Source organism: Anas platyrhynchos, chromosome 3 (genome assembly GCF_047663525.1).
Source record: "Anas platyrhynchos isolate ZD024472 breed Pekin duck chromosome 3, IASCAAS_PekinDuck_T2T, whole genome shotgun sequence".
Taxonomy (NCBI): domain Eukaryota; kingdom Metazoa; phylum Chordata; class Aves; order Anseriformes; family Anatidae; genus Anas; species Anas platyrhynchos.
In genome coordinates, this window is record NC_092589.1 from 93,318,559 (window position 1) to 93,344,662 (window position 26,104).

A 26,104-nucleotide genomic window follows, 5' to 3' on the forward strand; every position below is an offset into this window, starting at 1 on the left:
ATACTCATGCAAAGTAAATACAAAGAAAAAATGTTTCACTCAGGTAGTGCTAGCTTTATGTACTCTGTGAATTTCTGCCACTAAGGATACTCCATCACTTGGGGACCTATGCTGAAACCTCTGCCCTCAATCCCAAACAGGATTGCCATACCAGACATCTTCCCATCTATCTTCTCTTGGATGGAGAAAGGATGCTGTCATACCATTTCTGACAAATAATGGAGACTTTCACAGTCTATGCAGTAATGGATATATACATTAACTCCAAAAAATAGGGTAGATGGGGTGCCTGCTTGGTTCATGTGAAAAGCAAAAAGCAAATATTCACATTTTTATTTTAATATGTCAGGATCTCGAGGACACTTCTCCCTTTATGTGAGAACACTTTAATCAACAGAATATAGAGGAGAAAAAAATAATTGAAATAGTTTCATTTTTATAAAGTAGTTATTCACTGCTACAGAAAGAAAAGACAACAAAATATTTTAAAACCAGGATATAGGAAAGTCAGTCTTAGATTTCTATTTCAGTGTCTTTTATATTTTGCAACAACTTTGAAAAATGAGACGTTCAGCTGTACTATTAAATAAAACACTGAAAACCTATATAAGCAGAGAATAAGATATGTAATATTTCTAAAATAACATTTCAGAAAATGTAGTAGGCAGCTATTAAAAGTTAACAGATTTCAAAAGTTTCAAAACAGGAGAAAAATTACTACAGCCTTTATATTAATGAAAACCTGTCCTGAGGATAATTTATTTAGTGACTTTTGTCATTTTTGGTGGAATTAGCTAGCAACAGGACATCCTCAAACTGTTACTGGAGACAGGCAAGAAAAGAGAAGATTCTTGTTCTGCCACTCATCTTGCGTTTTCTGTAGACATTTTTTATGTCCTACTGCTTCTGAAAAACATTAAAAATAAATGATGGGACTTTAAAATTTTCTATATACTACATCACTGCCAGGATACACGTGGGCTAGTTGAAGGCTATTCCTATTCCTGCCAGAACTCATTTCCCTTGCACTTAGACATATGCCTTTTGGATGCAAACCAGAAAAATTAAATGTACCAAAACCACGTGGGAGTATTCAGAACTATAAAGCTATAATCAGCAAAGAAGTCATGTTCAGCTCAGTCAAAGGTGTGTGGGTGGAAGGATGCTCATGCCAGTTTTCTTCTCCCCACTGACCATAAAGGCCTCTGTAAAACTCTGTAGGTTACAGGCCCAGTTAAGGGGATGGAGGGCAAGAGATGCCTGCCTGGGACAAGGTATTCCCATGTAACTGCTCTTCTTGCACTGCCTGTGTGGTATTCTTTCCTCTGCTTCGCACCACCAACACCAAGAAGGGAACAAGGCTGATGTGTGTTCATGGAGCTCCTCAAAGTTACCCAAATCAGAGTGAGCATAAACACAGCCCAAATGAATTTTTGAAAGGTGTTTGTGAATAAGAGCAGAAGGACTTCATTTAAATTCATTTAATCAGGACTTCGTTTAAAAACCAGCACTGTAGTGATGTTTAAGATGAATAAAAAGTATTTTAAAAGCAACACTGTGAAAGCTAAAGTAATTTTTAAAATTTGTTTTCATGCTGAAGTATTTGAGATTCTGTATTATACATAAATAGTATACAAACAAAAACAAACAAACAAACAAAAAAGTTAAGAGACTGCACAGATCTGAACATACACCAAAGAACTGTCAATAAAACCCCAAAATCTTGATTTCTACTTGTGTTCTAACAAATGTATAGTCAAAGTGAGCTTACTAGCAAGAGTAATGTAAAAGAAGAGCCAGAATTAATCTGATTCTTCAGTATTTTATTGGGAGTATTTTATTCAGCATGGAAACTACTAGCAGCCAAATGTGGGGGAACTTTAGTTTGTCTTTAGATATGAATGTTGCTGTGTGACTCAACAAGAGATTTCAGATATCATTGTTGTCAGGACTTCCAAGAACAAGAGTTTACCCTTACCATAAAAAGAAAAATGCAATTTGATCTGTTAAAATAGAAGTATCTGCAAAAATTTTTCCATGTTGTGTTATCTGTAAATAATGGAAAAATGATGGTAGCTAAACAGTAAATAATTCTTTCAGACTAAATTCCATGTCACATATTCTGTCCATTGTTAACCTTTCAGGAGACATTAACCCAGAATATGGTATCCAAACAACTAGAGCAGTTATGACAATTTTTAACTGTATGGAACATACTCTGCAAGATGAAACTTGAAGAATTAGATAATTTAATGCTGTTATTTGAGTGAGAAAAAATACAAATTGCTCACTGTTAAAATGTTGTTGATCATGACATTCATAAAGGTACTATTGCAGAAATGTGATTTAGAGGCATATCCAAAGAAAGACCAATGGCATCTATAGCAAGGCACATACAAAGTCAGAACACAGGAAAGTGATTCCTGGTTAGACATTAAGAACATTAAATTTTGAATTTTATACTTAGATGCACACAGGCATGCCTATTATTATAATAATAGGCAGCTATTATTATAGTTGATGGAAGTCTAATCAACACAGTTAATGGACTCTAAAGAGCAGTTCAGCTCACCTTAGAGCAGATATTATGACTGTGACCTTAGTAGCAAATAAAACAATTCCACAGTTTTGATACCTGTAATGCTTAAATTTAGGTGTTTTAATCTCATACTCAATGCAGCTCCAAAAGCCTTCATGGGTTTGCTGTAAATGTTTCATTTCAGCAAGTCCTCCTGCCTCTTTCCTTGGTGCTCAGTGTTTTTGCTTCTGCTCTGTCCCAGTTTAAGCATCTTGGTGCTGTGCTTCCACTTTTGCCACTAGATTCCCAAACCTATCCAGAACAGCTCTTAAAACTTCAGAGCAGTTCCATACTCTAAATGTGCTCCAAATGTGTGTGTAACTCCATGTACAGATTTGAGATCATTCAAATTCAGTCAAAGCTTCAGAGCTCTAGCTTTGTGTTTTAAAACATAGCTAATAGAAGAGATAATAGTCATGATACGAATTCTTGCATTTTGTGTAATGGTTAAAGTACTCTTTGAGGATATGGGAAATTTGGCTTCCAGTCCTTTTTCTGGTGCCTTTTTAAAATAATCTGCTTATTTCAAAACCAGATTTTCTGTGGGCCACGTCGGGTTGATATTGTTGAATGGGCCTTATTCTGCAGAACTGAGTTGGAGCTACCTATCAGGAAAGACTGTAGTCAGGACAATAACTCTGTTGCCTCATGGACAAGGCACTCACAGAAGGAACAGATTTCTTAAACAATGTCCTTTGCTTGATTATGTTTTATTTTAACTGGTCTCTTACTGGGGACCGTTTACAACCAATTCAATATGACCTTCCCTTTCCTCCTCAACTTTGTGGGAAATTAATTTGACAAAATTCAGTGTGAGAACTTACAAAAACTCATTTTAAACAAAATTGGTTCCAGTCATTCCTAAACTTTCACTCACTTGTACCCTCATAAGCACAGAGATGTGTATGCCACCTGGTCTGGAAAGAATGATCTGTATGTCTTATGTGGGTAACGATAACTATTGGTTGTTGAGTCCTCACTATGTCTCTTGGCTTCTTCTTTACTGGTGATGACAAATGGATTTTTGGGCTGCTCTTCAATATCCTTTAGAAACCAAAAATTCTATTAAGGTGGTTCTTCTGTTTCAGAATTTAATTTCACTCTCCATGAATCTTAGGTAATGTGCTGCCCATTGTATTATTTTCCCATTTGAAGTATCTTCATCACTACAATTTGTTTTCCTTTTAGGATAAGAGGAAAAAGAATTATGCATATGATACTGTGCATCTTTATTGCCTTTCTCATCAGACCACAGACCCTCTAGTCTTTACAAAAACACATTCTTCAGTGTCTGCCAGTTGAATTGCTGTTGGTTTTGTCCTAAGTTATCAATACAGGCTGTTATTTTAGCTCCTGCTTGTGGTGTTTTTGAACACAAACTTTTCTGTATATCCTTCAATGATACCAATCTTCACATTTCTGCTACAATTCTGTACTGTTGGAGAAATCATGAAGATAAAGAAAATTAACCTTTCACTTCATGTGTATAGCCAAGCAATTTTAGTATGTTGAACTTACTAACAACCACTTTTCTCAGTTGTAGTACTTGCCTATTTCTTACAAACAACTTAGCCTCACTAGACACGATTTTGGGACAGTATTTACAATTAATGGAAAGAGTCTAGTAAATAAAAATATAAAAATATAAGGCAATCTAAAAAATATATATAGTAAATTTACTTATTAGGTAAATGAAACACTGACTAAGGTATATTCATTACTAAAGCTCTTAATGACAGAATAGACAAATTTCATCAACAGTCACAAAGCTGATCTTGTACTGCAGCAGAGAGAAAGGCTGAAAATGACCTCCTAACATCCACAGCAGGCCTGCTTCTTATTGGTTTATTAGTATCATGAAAATGTCACAATTTTAGAACGCTGACATTCCTGTAGCTTCAGGAAGCTATTACATATGTATGTGGAAATATGTGTGCCTGTATGTATATATGCATATACACAGTTTATTAGCCAGTGGAAAAAAAAAAAACAAACTCAAACTGTTGTAGTAAAAGAGATGCAAAGCACAAACTTTCTTTTCATACTTTTAGATAAGTAATCCCAACAAAATGAACAATTAAGACAAAGTGACAAAGTGTTCATTTTTTTTATTTTTATTTTTATTTTTATTTTTTTTAATCTGGTGGAATTTTAAAATTAATTTATCACACTTGCAGGCTTGAGGACATAGAGTTTATTTGATTTTAGACCTAGCTAAGAAGTCTAATGATAAGCAACTATGTCATATCTGTGCAGAACCAGATAATCTGGTAGAACAGATAAAGAACAATTCAACGTGTACTTGCAAGGTCAGGTCATGAATGGTCACTGCCTGCATTAGGAAGATCATACATTATGTGTTTATGACCAATTCTCTTGTGCATTTTATGTGATATTTTGGGTTGTCTTGTGTCTAGCCTTTCCTCTACTTTCTGTGAGATTGCCATATGCGCTGCTTTTCTATCTGCTTTTTGCTTCAGAGCTTGGCTGCTGCCCCTGGAAGCAGCTGTACTGGAAGTTGACTCTGCCAGATATAGCCACAACTTGTATTGATCTCCCCACCTGGGCAGGAGTGACAGCACAAGTAATGTGCTGGAAGGAGTCTTGCAGATGATATTTCTGTTCTAAGCATACCAATCCTGATGTGTGCCCAGCCGCTGAATCACTGAGCTTATGATAAGAAATAGTGCAGGTCAGGCTGGGACCTGCTAACTCCATCACCACCTGTGCTGGTCTGCTCCACTCAATCATCCAGACTCATAAATCTGCACTCAGGGCATCAAATTTGAGAATACTGCATGAATCTTCGGAACAGATCTGTGATGTAACACAAGGGACATAGGTTAAAGGCATCAGCAGAAGTGAATATAGAAGTATACAGAAGTATATACTTTCATTGGATCAGTCCTACGTCATGGAACTTCTGTGGTTTGGCTGATCTAGTTGTGCCTAGACAAAGAGCTCATTTTGAAAGGAACTGCTCTAGGTGGATGTATCAGAATCTCAAATGCATCAATTTGCAGCTATGTCTCACACTATTTACCAGCTAATCAGAATTTATGATTACACTTATTATAGTTAATTGATTACCAATTCATCAAAATGTATAGTGCAGTCCTGCCTTGGCAGTGACGTATTTCGTCTCAAAAATTCTTACAAGACACATTGCCAGTAGATTGTGACTGCAAACACGTCGGTGTTGATAACGTAGCAGGAAAAAATGAGAGGAAAGGTGGTTGCATTACCCTTTTGCCTCTGAATTGTGAAAGAAACACGGTTCCAAAAAGTTTGAATGAGGAAATATCACATGGTGAAGGCAATAAAGCATAACAGAAGAACAAATAGAAAAGCTCTAATGATATTTAAAGGATTAAACTGTTTATTTGTGTGCCTCTGAAGGTGTATAAGACACAGTAGAATTGAAATAGATTGACAAACCAGTTCACAGAGCAAAAGGGAAGATTCAAGGCATAACATGATAAAAAGTGATGTGTTCATACCCTTAGACAGAGAATAAGAATTAGGATGCAAACAAATCATTTCCAATTTCATAGCTTTATCAGCATTCCCAAAATGTTAAGAACAGAACTTATCCCTTCCTTTTGCAGATGCATTTCATTTCTAAGTCACAACTAAAACCAAAACCAGAAAAATAAATTAATTAGGCAAATATGATGAAAACGTTTGGGGGTATGCTGATTTTGCTTGCTAAGGTAGCAGTTACCTCATATAAGGGCAGAAATGGACAGCTGTAGTGAAAATAAAAAAAAAGTGAGAAAACCTCTCAAAGTTCCAGCTAAATCAGAGTGCTCTTCAGTTTGGTTGCAACATTGTCAGGTGGCACATGAGTGAATCTATGCCTGAGCAATCCATCAAAGCGTAAACACTACAGATGATGAACTTCACTTTGAAAGAGTGAATTAAAACGTTATTATTTCTCATTTATTTGTTTGCTTTTGTAGTGAGAAAGCTGTAATTTAAAAAGAATTAATTTACGTTCTGTCTGATTGTGTAGCAGTGGCATTAAATTTAAATATCATTAGGTTAGTATTTGCCCTGCTGAACTGGTAAACACAGTAATTTACAGACAATTAGCTGCTCGCTGATGTCTTTCAGATGCTGATCACTGTGAAATGTGTCCCCCGTGCCATGCCTGCGCAAGCAATTCCTGCCATCCTCCCACTGCAGTCTATTCATCGGGACCTTAGATTTGATAGGCTTATTTCAGCAGTAAGTAAAGACTTGGCATTGTTGGCAGAAATACAACTATCTGGTGCCGGAATTACAATGATGCTTTGAGTTAATCTGACTAAAGCAAACTGGCAGAAACCGTATAGTCATGTCTCACACCAGCTAGAATTTTGCATCAGTCAATAGATTGCCTGTTCCCAACATTTCTAGCACCTAAAACATACTAAATTATTAGAAAACAGGCTTGTTTGTTCTGTTCTCTTCGAACTTCATGGTTATGGTTTTGTCAGTGTTGTAACCGTTCAAACTTGTTCGACCACTTTCCTTGTCAGGCATTTAAAACCAATTGCTTCTCAGTATCTCATATATAATCTGTACTATCTAAAACATTATTAATTGTTTGTGCAGAGCATGATATGCCTCAGTGTCCACATGTCCAGGAGTGTGCCTGGCTTCCAAGTGACATTGTTTAATAGCACTGATGAAAAACAGGAGTATTCCACCAAATAACTATTATGGCATTCAAATTCCTCATGGCAGTCAATGAGGAGATATATGCAAAGCAAGCAGGGAAATGAAAAAGAGCTGCACAGATTATAAAAAATGATCAGCATGAAACCTCAATAATATTGTTTTTTTTCTGAACTATTAGTTAGTTTTCAACAATTTCTTAATCCTCCACCACCTTTGAGGTATATTACATAAACTAAAGTATTAGTAATACAGATGTGAAATGATCTCTGCTTCCGTTTTGTCCTTTGCCTGCTTGCCCCACCAACTTCCCTTGACTATTGAACAGTACAGTGCCTCCTTACCTGTTAGGAAAATGAATGGGCCAAACTCCAGCTCAGCTTCATCTCTGGAAGTAGCAAAGTCAACTTACACTGGCTCCATCAATTCTCTCTACAGTAACACCTGTCTTGTCACGTGCTGTTCTCCAGACTGAAGCTCTTCTATGGACTCTGAAAGCAGGAATGAACTCTGAATTTTTCATTTCCCAGACTACTTAAAATTTGTCCAGAACCACAATCCTAAATAATGCAGTAACTAAATTTGGATAGTATCGTTTACTTTCAGAAAATTACTCTTCATTTACATTACTAAGGATTTACAGAAACACATTGTAAGATCTTGCACAGAATTGCAAACATTGTGCTGTACCCCAATCAATCTACCTTGCTAACGAAGAAGGTTTCAGTATACTGAGAAAAGATTGTTTTCCTTGGGAGTTTTAATTGTGAATGTGTCTTTATGATGCAACATCTCATCTCTGGGACACAACCCATCAATCCTATCCTATAAGAATAAAACAGCTGTCAAGAGCTTCTACTCGTTGCTGAACCTGGGACAGCATCAAACCAGCAATATCATCGTGATCTGGCAACCACTGTCTAACCACTGATACAAGGTCCAGACATGAATTTTGTTTCAAAATATGCTTACTCCAGAATAGCAGTGAAGATCATATTTCCAACAAGAATCTAGTTGAATCCTGCTGTCAAAACATAAGAACAACTTTGTTGGATCAGAACATCTATTCAAGCTTTTATAACCAGAGAATCATAGAATGGTTTTGGGTTGGAAGGGACCTTAAAGATCCATCCCCGCTGCCATGGGCAGGGACACCTTCCACTAGACCAGGTTGCCAAAATCGCATCTGTCCTGGCCTTGAACACTTGCAGGGATGGGACATCCACAGCTTCTCTGTTCCAGTACCTCACCACCAAATGTGACAATTTTCTTCTGAATATCTAATCTAAATGTACCTCTTTCAGTTTAAAGCCATTACCTCTTGACCTATCACTACAGGCTTGAGTAAAAAGTCTCTTCGCAAAGTATCATCAGCAAGTGAAGACAGGTGATCCTTCCCCTCTACTCAGCATTAGTGAAGCTGTCTGTGGGGTGTTCAGGGACCCGCAGTGTAACAGAGACCTAGACAAACTGGAGAGAGTCCAGTGGCCACCTAGATGCTGAAGGGACTGGAGCACCCCTCCTGTGTAGAGAGGCTAAGGGAGTTGGAGCTGTTCAGCCTGAGGAAGAGGAAGGTGATGAAGAAGAAGGTGGATCTTATCAGTGTCCATAAATACCTGAAGGGAGTGTTCATAGAGGCTGGAGCCAGGCTCTCTTCAGTGGTGCTCAGTATCAGGACAAGAGGCAACAGGCACAAACTTTGGGAAAGATGACAAAACAAGGTGAACACAGAATAATTTTTTCCCTGCTTATACCTTTATAGCTTTCAATAATCTGAGACTGAGGGACTTTCAGTACAGAGATCTTCCATGAAATCTTACATAAATTTTGTCTAATTGCTTTTTGGGCCCATTTATACTCTTGGCATCCACAACATCCTATGGCAATGAGTGCTACAATGTGATTATGTGTCACAAGAAAAATACTTCCTTCTATTTGTTTTAAATCTGTTGCCTGGTAATTTCATTTTTTTTTCTGCACTGTCTTTATGTTGTGGGAAACAGTGAATAGTTATTCTCTATTCACCCTATCAATGTGTATCACATATCCTGCATATTTCTCTCCAATTTCCCCAGTTTCTCTCCAATTTCTCTTTTCCATATTGAAGATTATTAGTTTATTTAATCGTCAAATGAAGACATTCCAAATCCCCAGTGATCTGTGATCTTTTTTTTTTTTTTTTTTTTTTTTTTTTTTTTTTTTTTAACCCATTTTACTGTGTTCTTTTTGGGTAGAATCAGAGTGTCTTATTTCCATTTGATTCTTTACTGTTTTCATAATCCTGTTTTCTGTTGTCATCTCTTGAACATTGAAAAAAATGTTTTCATAGAATCACAGATGGGGTTGGAAAGGACCTCAAAAGATCATCGGGTCCAACCCCCCTGCCAAAGCAGGTTCCCTAAGGCAGGTTGCCCAGGTAGGCATGCAGACAGGCCTTGAATATCTCCAGAGAAGGAGACTCCACAACCTCTCTGGGCAGCCTTTTCAGGTGCTCCATCACCCTCACTGTGAAGTTCTTTCACATGTTGGTGCAGAACTTCCTGTGCTCATTGTGACCATTGCCCCTTGTCCTGTCCCCACAAACCACTGAAAAGAGGTTGACCAAATCCCTCTGTCTCACACAGTTAAGATATTTGTAAACATTGTTAAGATCCCCTCTCAGTCTTCTCTTCTCAAGGCTGAATAGACCCAGGTCTCTCAGTCTTTTCCTCATAGGGAAGATGCTCCAGGCCCTGTACTATCTTTGTGGCTCTCTGCTGGACTCTTTCCAGGAGCTCCCTGTCTTTCTTCTACAAGGAAACAGAACTTACCATAATTAACTATTAATTACTAACTATAACTTACTATAAATTACTAACTTACTTATAGTAAGTTCAGAGAACTTACTATTAATTTTACTTCTAGTACTGTCTTCCTGATTGTCACTTAATATTTAATCTTATGTTCAACAACTTATGGTTTATTTTCATGGTATGTATGGATTTGCATTTATGAAGGATGAATTTTATTTACCATTCTACCAAACGTATGCTGTGTCATAAGACTATTCTGCAACTTTTTCTTGTCAGCTCCTGTGCTGACTATTGTAATTAATTCTGTACTATTTGATTTTTTTTTTGTCTCACTATTTACCTCTTCACAAGTTCACTTAGGAAAATTTTTATACTATATATAAAATATCACATATATACATGACCAATATGTTATATTGGATATATAATAATGTCTATATAATAATGACGGATATATAATAATGTCACATGCTTAAACACATATACCTGAGAGACTTAATGTTCAATTCTTTTAAAAGAGCTTTGTCAAATAATATTTTCAAAAGCTTCTTGAAAATCTAAATTTAAATCATTCAAGAAAGAGTTTCAAATATTAATTCCTTAGGGTAATTTTTGCTTATGAGTTTGATGATAGGATAGAGATAATTTACAGTTTTCAATTAAGGGTTAGGATTCAGCCATGTTTATGATGCAAAAATGTCCAGAATTGACACCTATTGGTGTCTAATCCACCATGAAGAAAAGCTCAGGGGAGCAGCAGAAAACTGTTTTTCGATTCTCTCCAGTTTTCAGTTTACCACCTTTCTGTGTTTCCAGTGGAGGACAGTGGGCTAAGTAATATTCCAAACCCTGTGCTGGTGATGGACATGGGAGGACAAAAGCTGGAATTTAAAATCAGGATTTCAGGTAGCTAGTATGTAGAGATCCAGAGTAGCTACCAATCTAGAAGACTTCGATAACACTGTAGCCAGAGATATAAATCATGTTGTGTTTCACTGCTGGTCTTCACTAATACAGTTGTGCAGACAAAAATAGCTTCATATGACTGGATAGCTTTGTCAAAAGATACCCTACAGAAGAGCTCAGCAAACTGGTGGGAAGCTCGTCTGGAATGAGAATCTTCCATGGGAAGAAAAATAGGAAAATTTTACTGTTTTTATCTTTATTGTTTTTGGGAGACCATGACTACTTTTTTATGTATTTTATAGTCTTGGCCCCACAAGGTATTGTTTCCCCAGCAGACAATTTTTTTTTTATTTATTTTTTATTCTGTAGCTCTCTTCTGGCCTCTTTTTTACTCCTTAAGTATATAAGCTAGACATACTACTATACTGTGATAAAGATGATCCATATGGGATCATGGGATAAAGAAGAAGCAGAGATGTCACAAAATGTAAATGTATGTCATCTTAACTTCAGGGAATAGGAGCCAAGTGTATCTCAGCTTCAATGTGTGAAACTCGACAAGTCAAGGAATACCTAAATTTAATCAGAGACAGATACAGTTCTTGCCAAACCTTCTAGTATTTCTCTCTGCAACTTTGTTGGCTTGTAGCCATTCTTGATTGGAAACAAGACAGAATTTAATCTCTGAGCAATATACAAAATTCACTATGACCTACCTTTCAGGTCATTATGGAAACTAAATTTTCTTTTTCTGGGAAAATATGTTAGCTCATGGTGTCTGTCAAATATCAGTTGATTATGGGTAGAAATCTTCATGCTTGGCTAAAAGGGAAGCTCTAGATGGGGAATGAAAACATGAGATTGCTTCATAAGGGATGACAACTTAGAAGAATTTTAAATATCTGTAACTATTATGTTCTTGAAGGTGTAATCCACTAAGATATACACAAATGAAAAATGAGGGTTTCATGGGGCTGAAAATTTGATATGACCTGTAGAAGAAAATACATCTGAATAGAAATATGTAATAAAGCTGCACTACTTCTTAATCTACCGTTCCAACATAAAAGAAACATAAACAAGTCCAGGTATTTTATCCTTCATTAACAATATTGAACCCCTGGAGCCTCATTATATTTTTGTTTTGCCTCTTGGACTTCAGTTATGCACCTAAACTTGGACGTATTTATTATACACATGTGATTTGAGATCTTGTTATGCAAAATAGAAATTCATTATAGGAATAGAGCAGAATTGTTGACTTCAAGTCAACAGTGAATTTTGAGATCAGAATAAGAAAATAAAAGTTCATTTGGTACATCATTTGTTTTTTCTCTCCTTCCCCCCCTCCCAATAAGGTCCTTCCATCACAATAGCATCCTTGTTAAAGAAGCTATCTGACAAAGGTAGTATTTTTCTGTTACCATAGTAATCCTCATTTATCTAAACATATTTAATGTTCAGATATTTCACAAATAATTCATGAGCTAAAGTATTTTCTTTGACTCTGTATTCGGTATTTTTCTATTTTCTGTGTTTGGTAATTAGAAAATTACCTTTAGGATTTCTTACTAGTTTGCTACTCATCCAATATTTGAGGTAATTCCTAATTCTGCCCATTCCTACTTCTGAAAGTGGTCTTGGGTTATATAGCAGAATCTTCTTTTTCATGTCAGTATAGATGAGAGCCTGTAGAGTTTACAGTCACAAGGTATTGTTTCAGCTGCTTGGTTAGAACATAGACTTGCTTATGAAGTACCCACTACTTCATAGTGAGAGGGGATATTTTATGCTTTCACTAAACTTGAATCGAACCAGAATTCATAGTAAAAGTTATTAATCTTTCAGGATTCACAGCTTTTTGATATTTTTAATTAGTAGTCCTTTGAGTATTTGTGAAGAACAATACAGCCTGATGAAAAACTAAAGAATCTGTTATTAAACACCACATGTACATATGAATCTTCCTGGAATGAGGGTAAAGAAAAAGAAAAGAAAAGAGGTTAAAAGAAAAAAAAAAAAAAAAAAAAAGAGGCTAAAAAAGCATCAGAAAACAATACAATTTGCTCAAAGTGTTTGCTTCATGGTGTATCAAATTCAGATTGCTGAGCTCTTGTGTAAAATGTGTCATTTAGAATACCATCTCATCTTCCTATTAGAAGCGATTATTGGTTCTTGCAGTTACCCCTTGTATTATTTGCACTTGGATTATAAAGTAGGGTTATTTCTTTGTGAAAATCTAGACCAAGAAATACTAATTTGGTTTCATTTCTTGTCTTTCAGTGCCATTTCTGAAAAGATTAGCTCATATAAAAGAACTCAGCCATGAAATGTTCTTCCCTTGAGACAACCCATTCTCATTTAAGTCCACAGCCATGTACCACAGAGCTGTGTTTGCCTCTCATTTAGCAGAGCCTGACAGGCTGCCTTCCACAGCCTTTCTATAGGCAGGATGTAGGTATGCATACTGTGTTCAGAAGCAAAACAGAATAAAATAAAATAAAATAAAATAAAATAAAATAAAATAAAATAAAATATAAAATAAGACCCAACTTTGAGTCTCATCAGGAAACAATTTTGGAGTCCTGTAAGAAATCATTTATATTTTTCACTCTGAAAAGCACACAGAATCCCTGAAGTTTATACACAGGAATACTTTCTAACCCAATTACATGTCCAAGTAGCTTGGCAAATCTCTATCTGCAGTAATTTGAATCTAAAACTGAGTAACTTTTGCCCTTGTTCTGGTTACTGGTATTTCTGGAGTATACAAGCTAGCTTTTGGGTTTCCTAGTTCCCTTAATGTCATCTGATATCCCTGATTATGCTGGCCTCGACTGTAGAGCTGCTCCTTTTATTTACTCGTGGGACTCTTGTCCGTTCCCAAGGTTTAAACTGATTTGATCCTCCTTCTTTGATGCCTCCTTCTGCCAAAAGTAACTGTAATAGAGCCTGAGGTTTTTAGGGCCCAGTGTCATAAGCCTTGCTCTCTTACTGTCTGTCCTTAAATTAGATGCAGCTGGTGTGGGTATATCAGACACATTTACCATGTGGATGAAATGTGGGAGTAAGTCCTACATGTATGGGAACACAGGAGCATAAAGTAAGTAGAACTGCCAACAAAAATAGTCATAATTATTTCTTATTTCAGGACATTTATTATTAACACTACCCTGTAAATTGTTAAAGGATTGGTGCTCTTTAGACATAGAAAAGCTGTGCTAATCACAGAAAATTATAGTTTCTATCTATTTTGCTGCAGCCTGCTCTCAGTCAGGTGTGGACGGTGGCACGAGCAACAAGTTATTCGCTCATGTCCTTTGTGGAAATAAAGCATTTGGAGGAAAGCAGACCATTTTACTGGGCTGTGAATACAAAACACAAGAGAGACCTTCACCCTGTAGCATTGTAATTAGGCCACACACCTGGGGAACAGGACCCTGGATTTTGAAAAGTCTCTGTACTGGTTGTTGATATTAGAGCATCATAGATACAATATATAAACCCCCAGTCTTTAGGACTCTGCTCCTTTATTTATCCAAGAAAGTACTTTTGCCTACTTTGTTGTGTTTCCTTTTGCTTTTTATTGTGTGGCCAAATGACTTTTATGTTCTCTGTAGAATGAAATTTCCAGCAAAAATACTGAACCGTGCCATTTTTATCCAATTAATCTCTTGTCTGTTGTGTAAGGTACAGTCAAAAGTTATGTGTGCTTAAATTTCCTCAGCAGCACAGAGTGCTGAAGTTGCATATCCACCTCGCTAAAGGAGATGTGATATCAAACTGATGTTCATGTTTAAAATTTAAAGGGCAGATCACTGTCCTCAACCTTTGTGTTTTAAATCAGCACAGTGCGCAGTGCCAAATTCTTCAGGGTGTAGCTTTAAAAACAAAGCCTTCACAGGTGAGCCTGCCTTTAATCTCCAAGGGGTAGGGGAACTTAACTACAGGTTTCAGAAAGGCACCAAATTTCCAAAACAGAGACCAGTCTCCCCCCACCTGCCTTTTGTTTTTGTGATTCTTCTTGTCTGACTTCTGAAACCATCCTTTTAACATGTACATTTTGGGGGAAACGTCATAATCTATATTTCCACGTCTTTCTATAGTCTATTTGCAAAATTAGGGTATCTAGCAGAAGTTTCTGTGTTGACCAGATACTGAAGTTACACATTATATTTTATATTTATATTAATTTTTTTTATATATGTATTTAGTATTACTTAAATACTTTAAATGCTGTTTATATTTAAGAAAGTTTTTCCTTAGGTGTTGAAGCAATTTATTAACTAATATATATTTTGCCTCCAAAATTCACAGATATGTAGAATTAAGAGAGAGTTTCTCAACCAGAGACACCAGTGTTCCTAGTTCATCTCAGAAGAGCAGAATATCTGCCATACATCTCACGTTCCTTGACTGCTTGTCTTCAGAAACAACAGACCTGTATGTATTTGCCATTGTTATAAGGCAATGCTTTAGCCAGTAAGCAGAGGTGACTTTGGGTAAAGCTAGGTCAGATCCTACGATAATTAAGAAAAACATATCTGTTTTAAATTCCGTGACAGGAATTATGTTTACTAGAAAATATTTGATGATGAAGAAATAAAACAATAATTATGTGGGTTGAATTTTATGCTGAGCTGAAGCAGTGTTCCAGATGTATTAGTGGAGATAAACAGCCAAAGGGGATTTCTGATAATTAGGTGTTATTTCCAACTGAAGAATTAAAACAAAATGATGCAGATGTATTTTGCTGCCTTCTGTTAATATGCACTCAAACTTCCTTTGTCTTTTCCTTTTTTTTCTATGACTCATTATATTTATGGGAGTACATTGAGCTAAGCTTATTGTGGGCAGAAACTTCTACTGGGGTAGAACCCGGGGTTTATACTTGTACAGCACTTGCAACAGAGAGCTTAACTGAAACACCTATGTGGCACAAATAATAATAGTTATTATCAATGTCACATAGCAAGATAAGAAATCATGTCTGATGATGCAACGTATCTGTGTTTCATCTCTCTTTGTGGCTAGCAATCGTAAGTCCTAAAGGGAAATTGCTGCTGGAATTGCAAAATATAAAACAGCTCTGCGGAGAGCAACATTCTGCTAGTTAAAGAAAAAAAAGAAGAGGTGTTTAAAAAAAGACATTTTTTTTCTACTCACACTATGCTTAAGCACAACTTATTATTGACTCCTTAACTATTTGCTTTGCTTAACTTAATATTTTCATGTTGAAACACGAGAGGGAAAACAAACAAACAAAACAACAACAAAAAAGCACGTTTCCAGGTGAAAAAAAAATATTTTTTTGGAATCAAAATGAACTATGAGTAGGATTTGCTGCAGAGTATTCAGTATATGTTGAAAAATAACGTGTCTGTTGCAATGACAGAAGCATTTATGAGCAATTCAATATCCAGGTCTGGCTGAGAGGGAAAGCAGCTCTGAAGTTATTTCTTTGACCTTCAGAACCAATGATGTTTCATTAGCTTTCTGTTTTGCTTTTTGCTAATCAGTTACTGCATCAGTAGTGCTGACTGCTTGGTTCTGCTATATACCCTGTTGTTTGCCTGGGGTCTTGAAGTTCACTGTCTCTTTGTGCCTAGATGTGTGTTTGTGTGCAGGTGTCTTGAAAAACAATAACCTCAGCTGTGCACCACCATTTAATTCTTGGAAGGGAAGCTCCATATTACACGTCCTGTTGCAGCCTATGAATATGACCACATGAGCTTCTATTTGCCTTAATGAAACAAGAAAAATACATCTAGAAAGCTTATGGTAGAGGCAGAAGATTGTTTAGCAAACAAGATTTTCTTTACTGACTTCTGAAAAGTAGTGAAAACACATTCCAATATAAGTCTTCTTCCTGTACAAAATTCTGACTCTTTGGATGGGGAATGTATACTAACTAAATGACACCAAACAGGCTACAGGAAAACTTCCCTTCTGAATCTACCTGTGTCATCTGATGCCATTACTGGCTCCAGATGTACCATCTGGTGTTTTATGACACTGATGCTGAAAGGCTTGTGCATTCATTTTCTAATCTACTTTCAGGCAAGGTCAACGAGGTAATCAATGATAATGATGATACAAGACTGTATGCTAACCCAAACACCTTTGCCTGAAGTAAATTAGGGATTGCTCATATGATTCTTCCCACAGAAGGGTTGTGAGGTCAGTAACCTCCCACAGACAGCAAGGATCAGACAACCTGGGATAGAAAATGTTGTCAATCACCTAAAAGAAAGCTTGTCATTACCTAACTTGGCAGCTTTGTAATGCTGCCTTTTTGCTTTCTTGCACTCAGCAACTTGTGTTATTATTATATTTCTTTCAAATGTAGTAGAAATATAGAGGAATAAAAATGTAATTATTTGTGGACATTAGAAAATTAAGTAGTGATGAGTAATCTGTGCTTTCAGATTCTCATTGAGAATAGTTCTGGAATACTTAAAGCTTAAAAGATGTGTCAAACAGGAAAAAAAAAAAAAAAGATATACCAAAGTTGAATATTAAACAATAATTATCTTTCAATTTGTTTAGAACAAATTTAAACTGCCAATTCTTCTTCCTCTATATTTCTCAATAACATCTCTGAGGTTAAATCTGGAGGTCTGTCTTCTAATTTAAGATGGCTAGGTTGGGAGAACTTTTGTTTGTTTGTTTGTTTTTTCTTCTTCTTTCCACTTTTTCTTTGTGTGTATTTGAATATTTTATAGGTATAAATGCACATCAGGTTTACTATTATATATACAAAATTAGACTATTTACTTGTCTCTGTTGTGTGCCACTAGTGTTTATAAAGAATAACATATCAGCACAAATATCAGATCTTTCACACATTTCACTGAAATCCCAATGAAAATTTAATCTGATTTATCAACTTTTAAATATATTTCCTTCAGTTAAGTTGCATTAGCACTTTCTGTTTACGGAAGATATACAACAATTGAGTGTGAGCTACTACAGATGTCAAGGACAGCATATGCTGCCTTGGGGTAGATGGTACTTGTGATGATGCAGTTGTATTATTTTTAGTGACTTTAAAAGCTCCAAGAAAATTACACAGAGAAAAAGTATTTCAGAAAGTTAGTTAAAATAGAGTGAATTTGGAAAAGTATCAAGCATAACGGGTCTATCTTTGACTTAGTTAATGTTTTTGTTTGGCATTTCATAGAGAAACGAAAAATCACATCAAAGCTAAGTCAGACAGAGCTCTCACAGGATGCGATTCTTATTCCTGATAAGGACAGCCACCTACACAAATTAAGGCCAAGAACAAGTTACACTTCTAATCAATGCCAAACGTGTAATGAAGCAGACATTTTTTTTTCCATGCTCTCTAATTAAGGGCTGATTTGAGTTATTGAATTTATCAAATTGACAGAAAAAAATGCCTGATCATTTTTTTTTACCGTATCATATGTTCCTAAAGATCTTAGATGGGTTACTCTGCACCTATAGTAGAACAATCTCTGGGATTTTTCCATTGTTTTATGTCAGGCAAAGCTGCTTTTGACTTCCGAAGATAAGGTAGATGTTTCCCAAGATTTCAGAAGTACATGTATTTTCATCAAGATGGATGCTGGGAACAGCCTGGTCACCAATTCTACTCTTTGTTCAATGGCTGAAACTCTGTCACTGAGGGACTCACGGCAGGCAAGTGCATCCCCCCGGGTTTCCTAGTTCTGAATTTCCTTTGAAGGAAATACCTGCTTTTACTCAGTAGCCTAGGGAAATAGAGCACTTGTTCAGGAAATACAGGACCATAGCCATCACCTTTGTTCTGGGTGAAATTGCACCTTCTCACCTAATTGCCTTAGAGTGTAGGAAGCACCTGGCTGATGGATATCTCCAGTGAGGATGAAGCTGGACAACTGAGCAGAAGAGATCAGAAAATTCATGAAGCCAGGAAGAGAAAAAATAATGGTCTTGAGGGTAGGAAAGTTTTACAGAGGGATCTGTATAGGCTGGATTGATGGGCAGAAGCCAACCTTATGAAGTTCAACAAGACCAAGTGAAGGGTCCTGCACTTGGGGCAAAACAACCCCTTGCAATTCTACAGGCTGGTGGAAGAGTGGCTAGAAAACTGCACAGCAGGAAGGGATTTGAGGGTATTGGTTGATAGCCAGTTGAATATGAGCCAACAGTGTGCTCAGGTGGTCAAGAAGGCCAACAGCATCATGGTTTGTATTAGAAATAACATGGCCAGCAGGACTAGGGAACTGATTGTCCCTTTGTACTGGGCTCTGGTGAGGCTGCGCCTTGAGTACAGTGTTCAGTTTTGGGCTCCTCACTATAGGAAGGACTTTGAATGCTGGAGCCAGTTCAAAGAAGAACAATGAAGCTGGTGAAGGGTCTATAGAACACGTCTTATGAGGAGCAGTGGAGGGAACTGAGGTTATTTTGCCTACAGAAAAAGAGTCTCAAGGGAGGCCTCATCTGTTTTTACAACCATCTCAAAGGAGGTTGTGACAGGTTGGGGGTTGGTCTATTCTCCCAAGCAACAAGCCATAGGACAAGAGGAAATGGCCTCAAGTTGCACCAGGGGAGATTTACGTTGGATATTAGGAAAAATTTATTCATGGAGTGGGTGGTCAAGCATTGGAAGAGGCTGCCCAGGGAAGTGGTTGGGTTACCATCCCTGCAGGTATTCCGAAGATGTGTAGATGTGAGCTTAGTGACATAGTTTAGTGGTAGACTTGGTAGTATTAAGTTAATAGTTGGACTTGAGGATCTTAGAGGTCTTTTCAAACCTAAATTATTCTAAAATTCTATGAATAGGGAATGGGAAAATGTCTGTTTCCAGTACTGTTTGTGCTTTTTATCCCATGTATCTTAATAGGTAGTGCACAAGCAGAACTCAGACAGGAAACAGAATGAAGAAAACACTCTCAAAAGAGCTGTAGACACATTCCCTCTTGTTTGCCCTCTCAAGTCAGTGCACTCTTGTAAGGCACCAAACATGGACAAATTGGGTATAGACTAGGATCTGAGTGTCTTGTTCCAGCCCAGCAGCTGCAACACTTGCAGCTGAGGATATCTCAGCAGTGTGAGATGTCAGTTCTAGTCCAGGAACTATCAGACCTCAAATCCAGACTGTAAGGAGGTGGGGTAGATTACAGCCAGCATGACTTTAGTCCACTTGAATCTTTCCATGAATTGCCTTATTTCACAATCTGTGTGTAATATTGATAGACTTCATTTAAACCTATGGGGAAAATGTTGTGAAAACAGACGCAGTTTATTACAGATATGAGCCTATTAAATTGAAAGATATTAAGTGGTGAAATAAATTATTAAGAAAAAACCAAAACTAGCAGACAATCACAGACATTCTCTTGGGGGAGAAATCTGTTTTCTGCTCAGCCACAAGCTCAGTAATGGTGAGATATGGTCCATTTAATGCATGTTGAAATGTACAAACACTTGTACTAGATACAGTTGTTGTGAATGGTATGCTCCCGTTGTGTACTTCCATGCATTCAGAAATAAATGTTGCAGTGTCTTACAGAAGATATAAAAACAAGACAAAATAACAACAATAAAAGTGCTCCCCTTTAATAAGGCTCAGCACCCCTTTATATAAAGAACTTGTTTTATCACCTCAGAATATTCTTCTAAAGTTATTCATATATCTTAAGGTTTTGCAAAAATACTTATGTTGTGTTTGACTTCATTAACAAGCAAAAAGGTGCTCCTTCTTAACATTCACAGCCAGCTCCAACACTTCAGCAGATTGATTAATAATGAAGAGAAAATGGGAGAAAGTAGCTTTTTGTCCCTTTAGAGATTGTTTAGATACAAAAAGATTAATAACAGCCACAGGTAGATCGGAACCGAGAATCTATCTTCAAAAACTTCCCAGATGATAATGGCACAATGTCAGAGTTTTAAATAATTTTTTAGAGTCCTACGAGCTGTTCCAGGTCCCAAGATCCAAGAACCCTTACATTTTAAATCTGGATGTAAATCTTTTACAACACAGGCTGGTTCGTGTGTCTTCAAGCTTTGGTTTAATGAAATCAAATCAATCTTGAATTTTCTCTTTCTCTGTCTCTCTCCTCCCCTCCCTCCCCCCCTTTTTTTTTTGTTTGTTAGACAGAAATAAATGAGACTTAGGCATTAGCATTTGCTAAGCTTACTTATGCGTATATGATGATTTCCTGAACACACTCTGATAACTTAAAACTCCTGTTTCTTACCTCATTGGACAAAATTATAGAGGACAAGAAAAAAAAATAAAAGGTTTTCTGCAAATAAGTGAACAATTAGAGGGGAGAAATCCTGTTAATTAAAGTCTGCTGTAGAAATTTATACTCTATTAGAATAGACATGAAAAAGAAACTTGGATCCTAGAATGAAAAACTTCATTCAGACATCATAGTTTGTGAAAAATAATATTTCTAGTGCTTACACCTGGCCAAAGTCTATCAAGCACAAGGCACAAATTTATAGGAAATCAAGCTTTATTATCTTCAGTGTTCAGGGAGAGATTTTGTTTTACTGAGTAAATAATTTATTCCTTCATTCTTGCAGTCTGCAGTGCCTCCGTTTTTGGCTGGGTTTGGAAGAAATGTAGTAGCACTGTGAGAAAGGCCAAGGCATTTCTGAGCCAGTCTAAAAGAGAGAGTCTGGGAAGTCATGTGAAAATAAATTTGTTATGAGATTTTCAGCCCACTTGTAAATCAAATTGGTTTTGATAATAAGCACCATTACAGTGCGTCTTGTTCCAGTCTTTCTCTGTGTTGTTTTGAGCTGGTTGTCACCTCAGTAAAAGATATGACTTCTAACTATCTAGTCCAAGACACTTCTCTTTCCTTGATGCAGCACTTTGAACAAAAAAAAAAATCATTGCTGGGGCCTGAACTTTTATGTTTCTTCCCTCTGTTCTTCAGTACTCGAATTGAGAAACAAGGGTTTTTCTTGAAAGCTCTATCAGCATCTCTGCTAACTGTGTAACCATGTGAGAGATCGCCGGCAAGGAAACTGTAGAGATGTGCATATACATTTAAGCTTCATGAAGCAAAATGTATGAAATTATGGAGCTTTTCCCAAATCCTTATTTCCAAGGAAGCTAATATCATTGCAGCCCGATCACAAGACTGATCAAAGTGTAGTTTATGACAGCATCACTATTGCAAATGTACTACTGAGTTGGGCAATTTTTTTCTGCTTTCTTCTCTCTTTTTCTGTGACACAAGGTAAATAAATTTTAATGCTTCTAGCATGGAAGTGGTAGCCTCAGTAGCTACCGTTAAAGCTTAAGAATATTTGCAGTGGGATTTCCTAACAAGCTTCATAGAAAGAAAGGCCCATTGTTTGAAGCCCAATTCATTTTTTTGGATAAGACTGATCAAAATAGTTTATACAGATTTTCATGAGCTTTTTGCTTACACCATGTATTATTTGGCTTAGTGATCACAGCTGAAAAGCATGATTTTAATAAAGGAGTTGGATAAGTAGATTAAAGTAAGTTGCAGGGACTTCCTCATTCCAATGGTAAACAAAGTAAACTAGTTTAATCAAAGTAAGGTAGGTTAGCATGTGTATTATCATTAATTCACTTGATTATTGCTTTACATTTATATTTAAAGTAGTAAACATATTACAGATTATAAAAATACTGCTTTTAAATTACCAGCTGAGCACCTTAGTTTCAGTCTCTTCTGATGAAGCAAGGAGAGCTGTTGCTGTAAACTCAAATTCTAATTAACACTCCCCAAACACCCAAGAATCAATAATATGTTTACAAGCCCCTGTAAGGAATGGCTGAGAGAATCTCTCTGAATACACTTCTTGTGCAAGAAAAAAATGTATGCTCCTGTGAATGCCTGTGCTAACTGCAGATTGATTTAGTTGACTCAACCATTTAACTCCAGGTGAAAAATGTAGGAAAGAGACTGCTACTTCCATCACCTCAGATGATGTGTGCAGACAGGGTTAAATGGATTGCCAGCTTTGGATTTAGGAGGGAATTTTGCTCAGGGGTGTAGTGGCCAGGGACTGCTGGGTCTGGGAGTTTTTCTGGCTCTGTTAAGGTCATGAAGGGTGCACCTGCAGTCACTGAAGGGAAAGTGTTGGTGACCCCAGCTGCTCCTTGTCCCTGCTGCTGAGGCTGGGTTCAGGCCTCTGGGACGCTGCTTTCTCTGAGCTGCCTTTGCCTCATGGAAATCTCCAGTGTGTGTAAGATGATATGCATGAGAGCATTAGTGTAGGCACATGATTGCTGGCACCCTTTGATATTAATCAGCAAACAATCTCACGTACCAAGTGAACTCCAGTGAGAGCTTCTTGGAAAGAATAGCCAGTCTCACTGGGCAAAGGAAATCTGCTGCTTCTCCTGTAGCTTCTCCAGGATATTTCCCTAATGTAGAGTTTAGAAGCACTTGATCCTTGCCCAAAGGTCTGGTCTTGTCACTAAAGCTGCAGCCCCAAACGTCTGAAAGCATATAGCCTACATCTTGCATAAAACCCAAGGCGAAACAAACAAGTGCCTGTAAAGTAAGATCTATTTAATTGTGTCTTGTCATTGCAACAATATTTATGCAAAGGCACTGTTATATTTTGATACATTCATCAAGAAAAAAAAGTGTTTTTTTTTCCAGGTTTTTCCAGCTGAATGACTAATCACAGAAATCCGTGGTTCATTTCGGATACAGGTAACCATAGCTACTTTTGTTGCCTAGCGACTCCTTCGTACAGCTGAGAGTGGTCCTGATCCTGCCACCTTCTGTACAGCCAAATTCGGCTGTCACACCGCTGCAACCCTGCAGCAGCTCCCCATGACACAGAACAAGTGGTTTGGTGCTTGTCCTGCAACCCAAGGGATTAGAATTGGAGGTGGTGTTGTTATAGGAAGATAAAGAGGGCTGCCCAGCACAAGGGAGGGGACCAAATGCTGGTCTCCCTTATACATAAACCCAGCTGTGGTGTAAGGCAGGATCTGACTCAGTGTCCTCAGTTGTGCTACAACACATCTGAGACACGAATATATATGTATATTAAATCATACCTTCTCCATTAGTTTGCATAGAAGACCATTTGGGGCAGAATTTAAGGGTAGTGATCAGCTTCTCAGCCCAGACACAGAACAACTAGTAAAAAACCTAGTGTCTGACTCCTTTACTGTGTGAAAAGCAGCATTGGTTCTTTTAAAGACAGGTAATGATGAATTATGTCATTTTGAAAACAGAAAATGTATTTATTTAATAGATAAGGTTTTAAAAATAAACTTATAAAAAGTCTATGAGTCAGATTCTCCCAATTACGTCAATTTAATCTGAGTTAATTGTAAATTAACAACAATAAACTTTATTGGCCTTGGTCGTGAAGGGCTTCTCAAATGCAGCTGCTTTATGTATGATGTGACTCACCAGCATCCAGGCTTGGTTTGCAGATGTCTGTGGGTGATGTCACGGCCTTGGGCTCTCCCTTTCAGAGCATTTTCTCAGAACAATGACTTGTAACTGCTTTTCACCTGAGCACTCATCTGATATTTGTGGTCTAGCTGGATTGTTTGCACCAGAAGGACAAACTGCTTATGTAAGCCCAGGCACTTCTTGTGCAATTTTGTCTGTTTGTAAATAGGGATGCCCTTGTCTCCCTCCTCGGCCTTTCCCCTCAGCACTCAGCAAACCCATTGCTTTGCAATAGGAGCAGACAAAAGAAAATAGTTTCCATGCTCACGGATCTGAGTTTGCCCTTCCAAGCAGCACTCTGCTGAACAACAGCTCCTTCTCAGGAGCTTCCTTTCTGAAGCATCAAACTGTTTTCTGCTGCTGATACATACAGTTCTGCAGATCAGTTAATGTGCTTTTTCAGTAAGTTCTTGAAAGCACTGTTTTCTCCTTTTGTTAATTCTTGAGTTCTATCAGGTTAGTGCCACAGGTGGTGTCTGTTGCTAAATCTTCTAGAGTAATGAAACTCAGCCATCTGTACTGCTAGATCATTAACCTAGTCCCTGGTTCATGCTGGATCAGCTCAGACTCCTCCAAGCAGTTCTTGGGTACTTCTTAGGGGTTTGTGCAGAAGAGGCAATTCCCTCGAGGCAGTTTGGAAGCAACAACTGTGCTTTGGATAGAAAGAGTTTTCATTAGTGCAGACACAGGCCATTCTGGTCTAGCCCGTTTGAGTATCAGAAGGTTCAGAGAAGTTCTAGGCATATTTAATTAATTTTCAGTAAAGAGGCATAGTGTTTTGACCAGTTTATTTCCAGCACATTGCTTACTTGCCACCTCTTGAGCAGGTTCAGCCTGATTTTTTTATTTTTTATTTATTTATTTTTTTTTAAGATATATACAAGTACGGGACTCATTCTCCTACATTTCCTGGGATCTATTTAGAAAATCAGTAACCTACAAATACTGTATCAGCAGCTAGAGTGGGTGCAGATGTTCTTTGATCACGGTCTGTCATGGTCAACAAGGATGTTTCAAGGTGCTTTCCCATTTGCAAGGGGATGTTAGGCTGGAAAGGACCACCTAGATCCACTGAGTGGTGTTCCTCTGTGTGTACCTGTTAATTCTTGTGTTGTAATTAGGTTATTAACAGTAGGGGGCTTGTAAAGTGCATAGTAAATAGGGTCCTGATTCAAGACTGAAAATAAGCTCTACAGTTCAGTGAGTAAGGAGATACCAATGACCTTAGCCACACAAGGAGTCCAGGTTGCCCAGTATGGTGCTGGTGACCTTGTACTGTGAGAAGAGAAGGGACTACCTGCTCACTTGGAATGTCTGTCCAGAGTCTTTGTAAGAAGTGCATTTCTCCTTCATTTTGATGTCTGTTACAAAGCTTATTGAAACTTTTCATTGCTTTTCTTCTACTCTTTATTTTCCATCATATTTTTGTGTCTTGACTGCTCCCAAATTACCCCCTTCCTCTCTGTCTGCTTATCCTATATTCTATGCTTTGAATTGGAGAGTTGTGTTTTTCCTTCTGTATGCTGTTCCTTGTAAAAGGAAGGGTTCCTGGTTGAATGTCATCTGTTTTTCTGTGTTAATTTAGGATAATAGTTCCCCTTGCCCCATTTGCAGCCCACATACTGATGCAACTTCCCCTTGTTTTGTTCCCAGATAAGTATTGCCACAGTACTTTAATAAAATGATGTAGGACTCTGTTTACAAAAGAGTGCTTCTGTGGTATCTTACTGCTTTCACAG

At 37.3% G+C, this 26,104-nt stretch overlaps 1 protein-coding gene and 1 long non-coding RNA gene across 2 annotated transcripts in view; one reads left to right on the forward strand and one right to left on the reverse strand.

Moving 5' to 3' along the window:
- Positions 1 to 4,728: 4,728 nt before the first annotated feature.
- Positions 4,729 to 24,604, reverse strand: LOC119716535 (uncharacterized). The gene is made up of 4 exons (XR_005264720.2): positions 24,321 to 24,604; positions 8,857 to 8,937; positions 7,585 to 7,731; positions 4,729 to 5,395 (listed from the first exon to the last, which is right to left on the reverse strand). It is a non-coding gene; the product is annotated as an uncharacterized lncRNA (long non-coding RNA).
- LGSN (lengsin, lens protein with glutamine synthetase domain) overlaps positions 5,466 to 26,104 on the forward strand; it is a 64,882-nt gene continuing 44,243 nt past the window's right edge. The window contains exon 1 of the mRNA XM_072036315.1: positions 5,466 to 6,808. Within this exon, the coding sequence (XP_071892416.1) occupies positions 6,695 to 6,808 (114 nt within the window). The 5' untranslated portion in view covers positions 5,466 to 6,694. The remainder of the gene's footprint in view (positions 6,809 to 26,104) is intronic.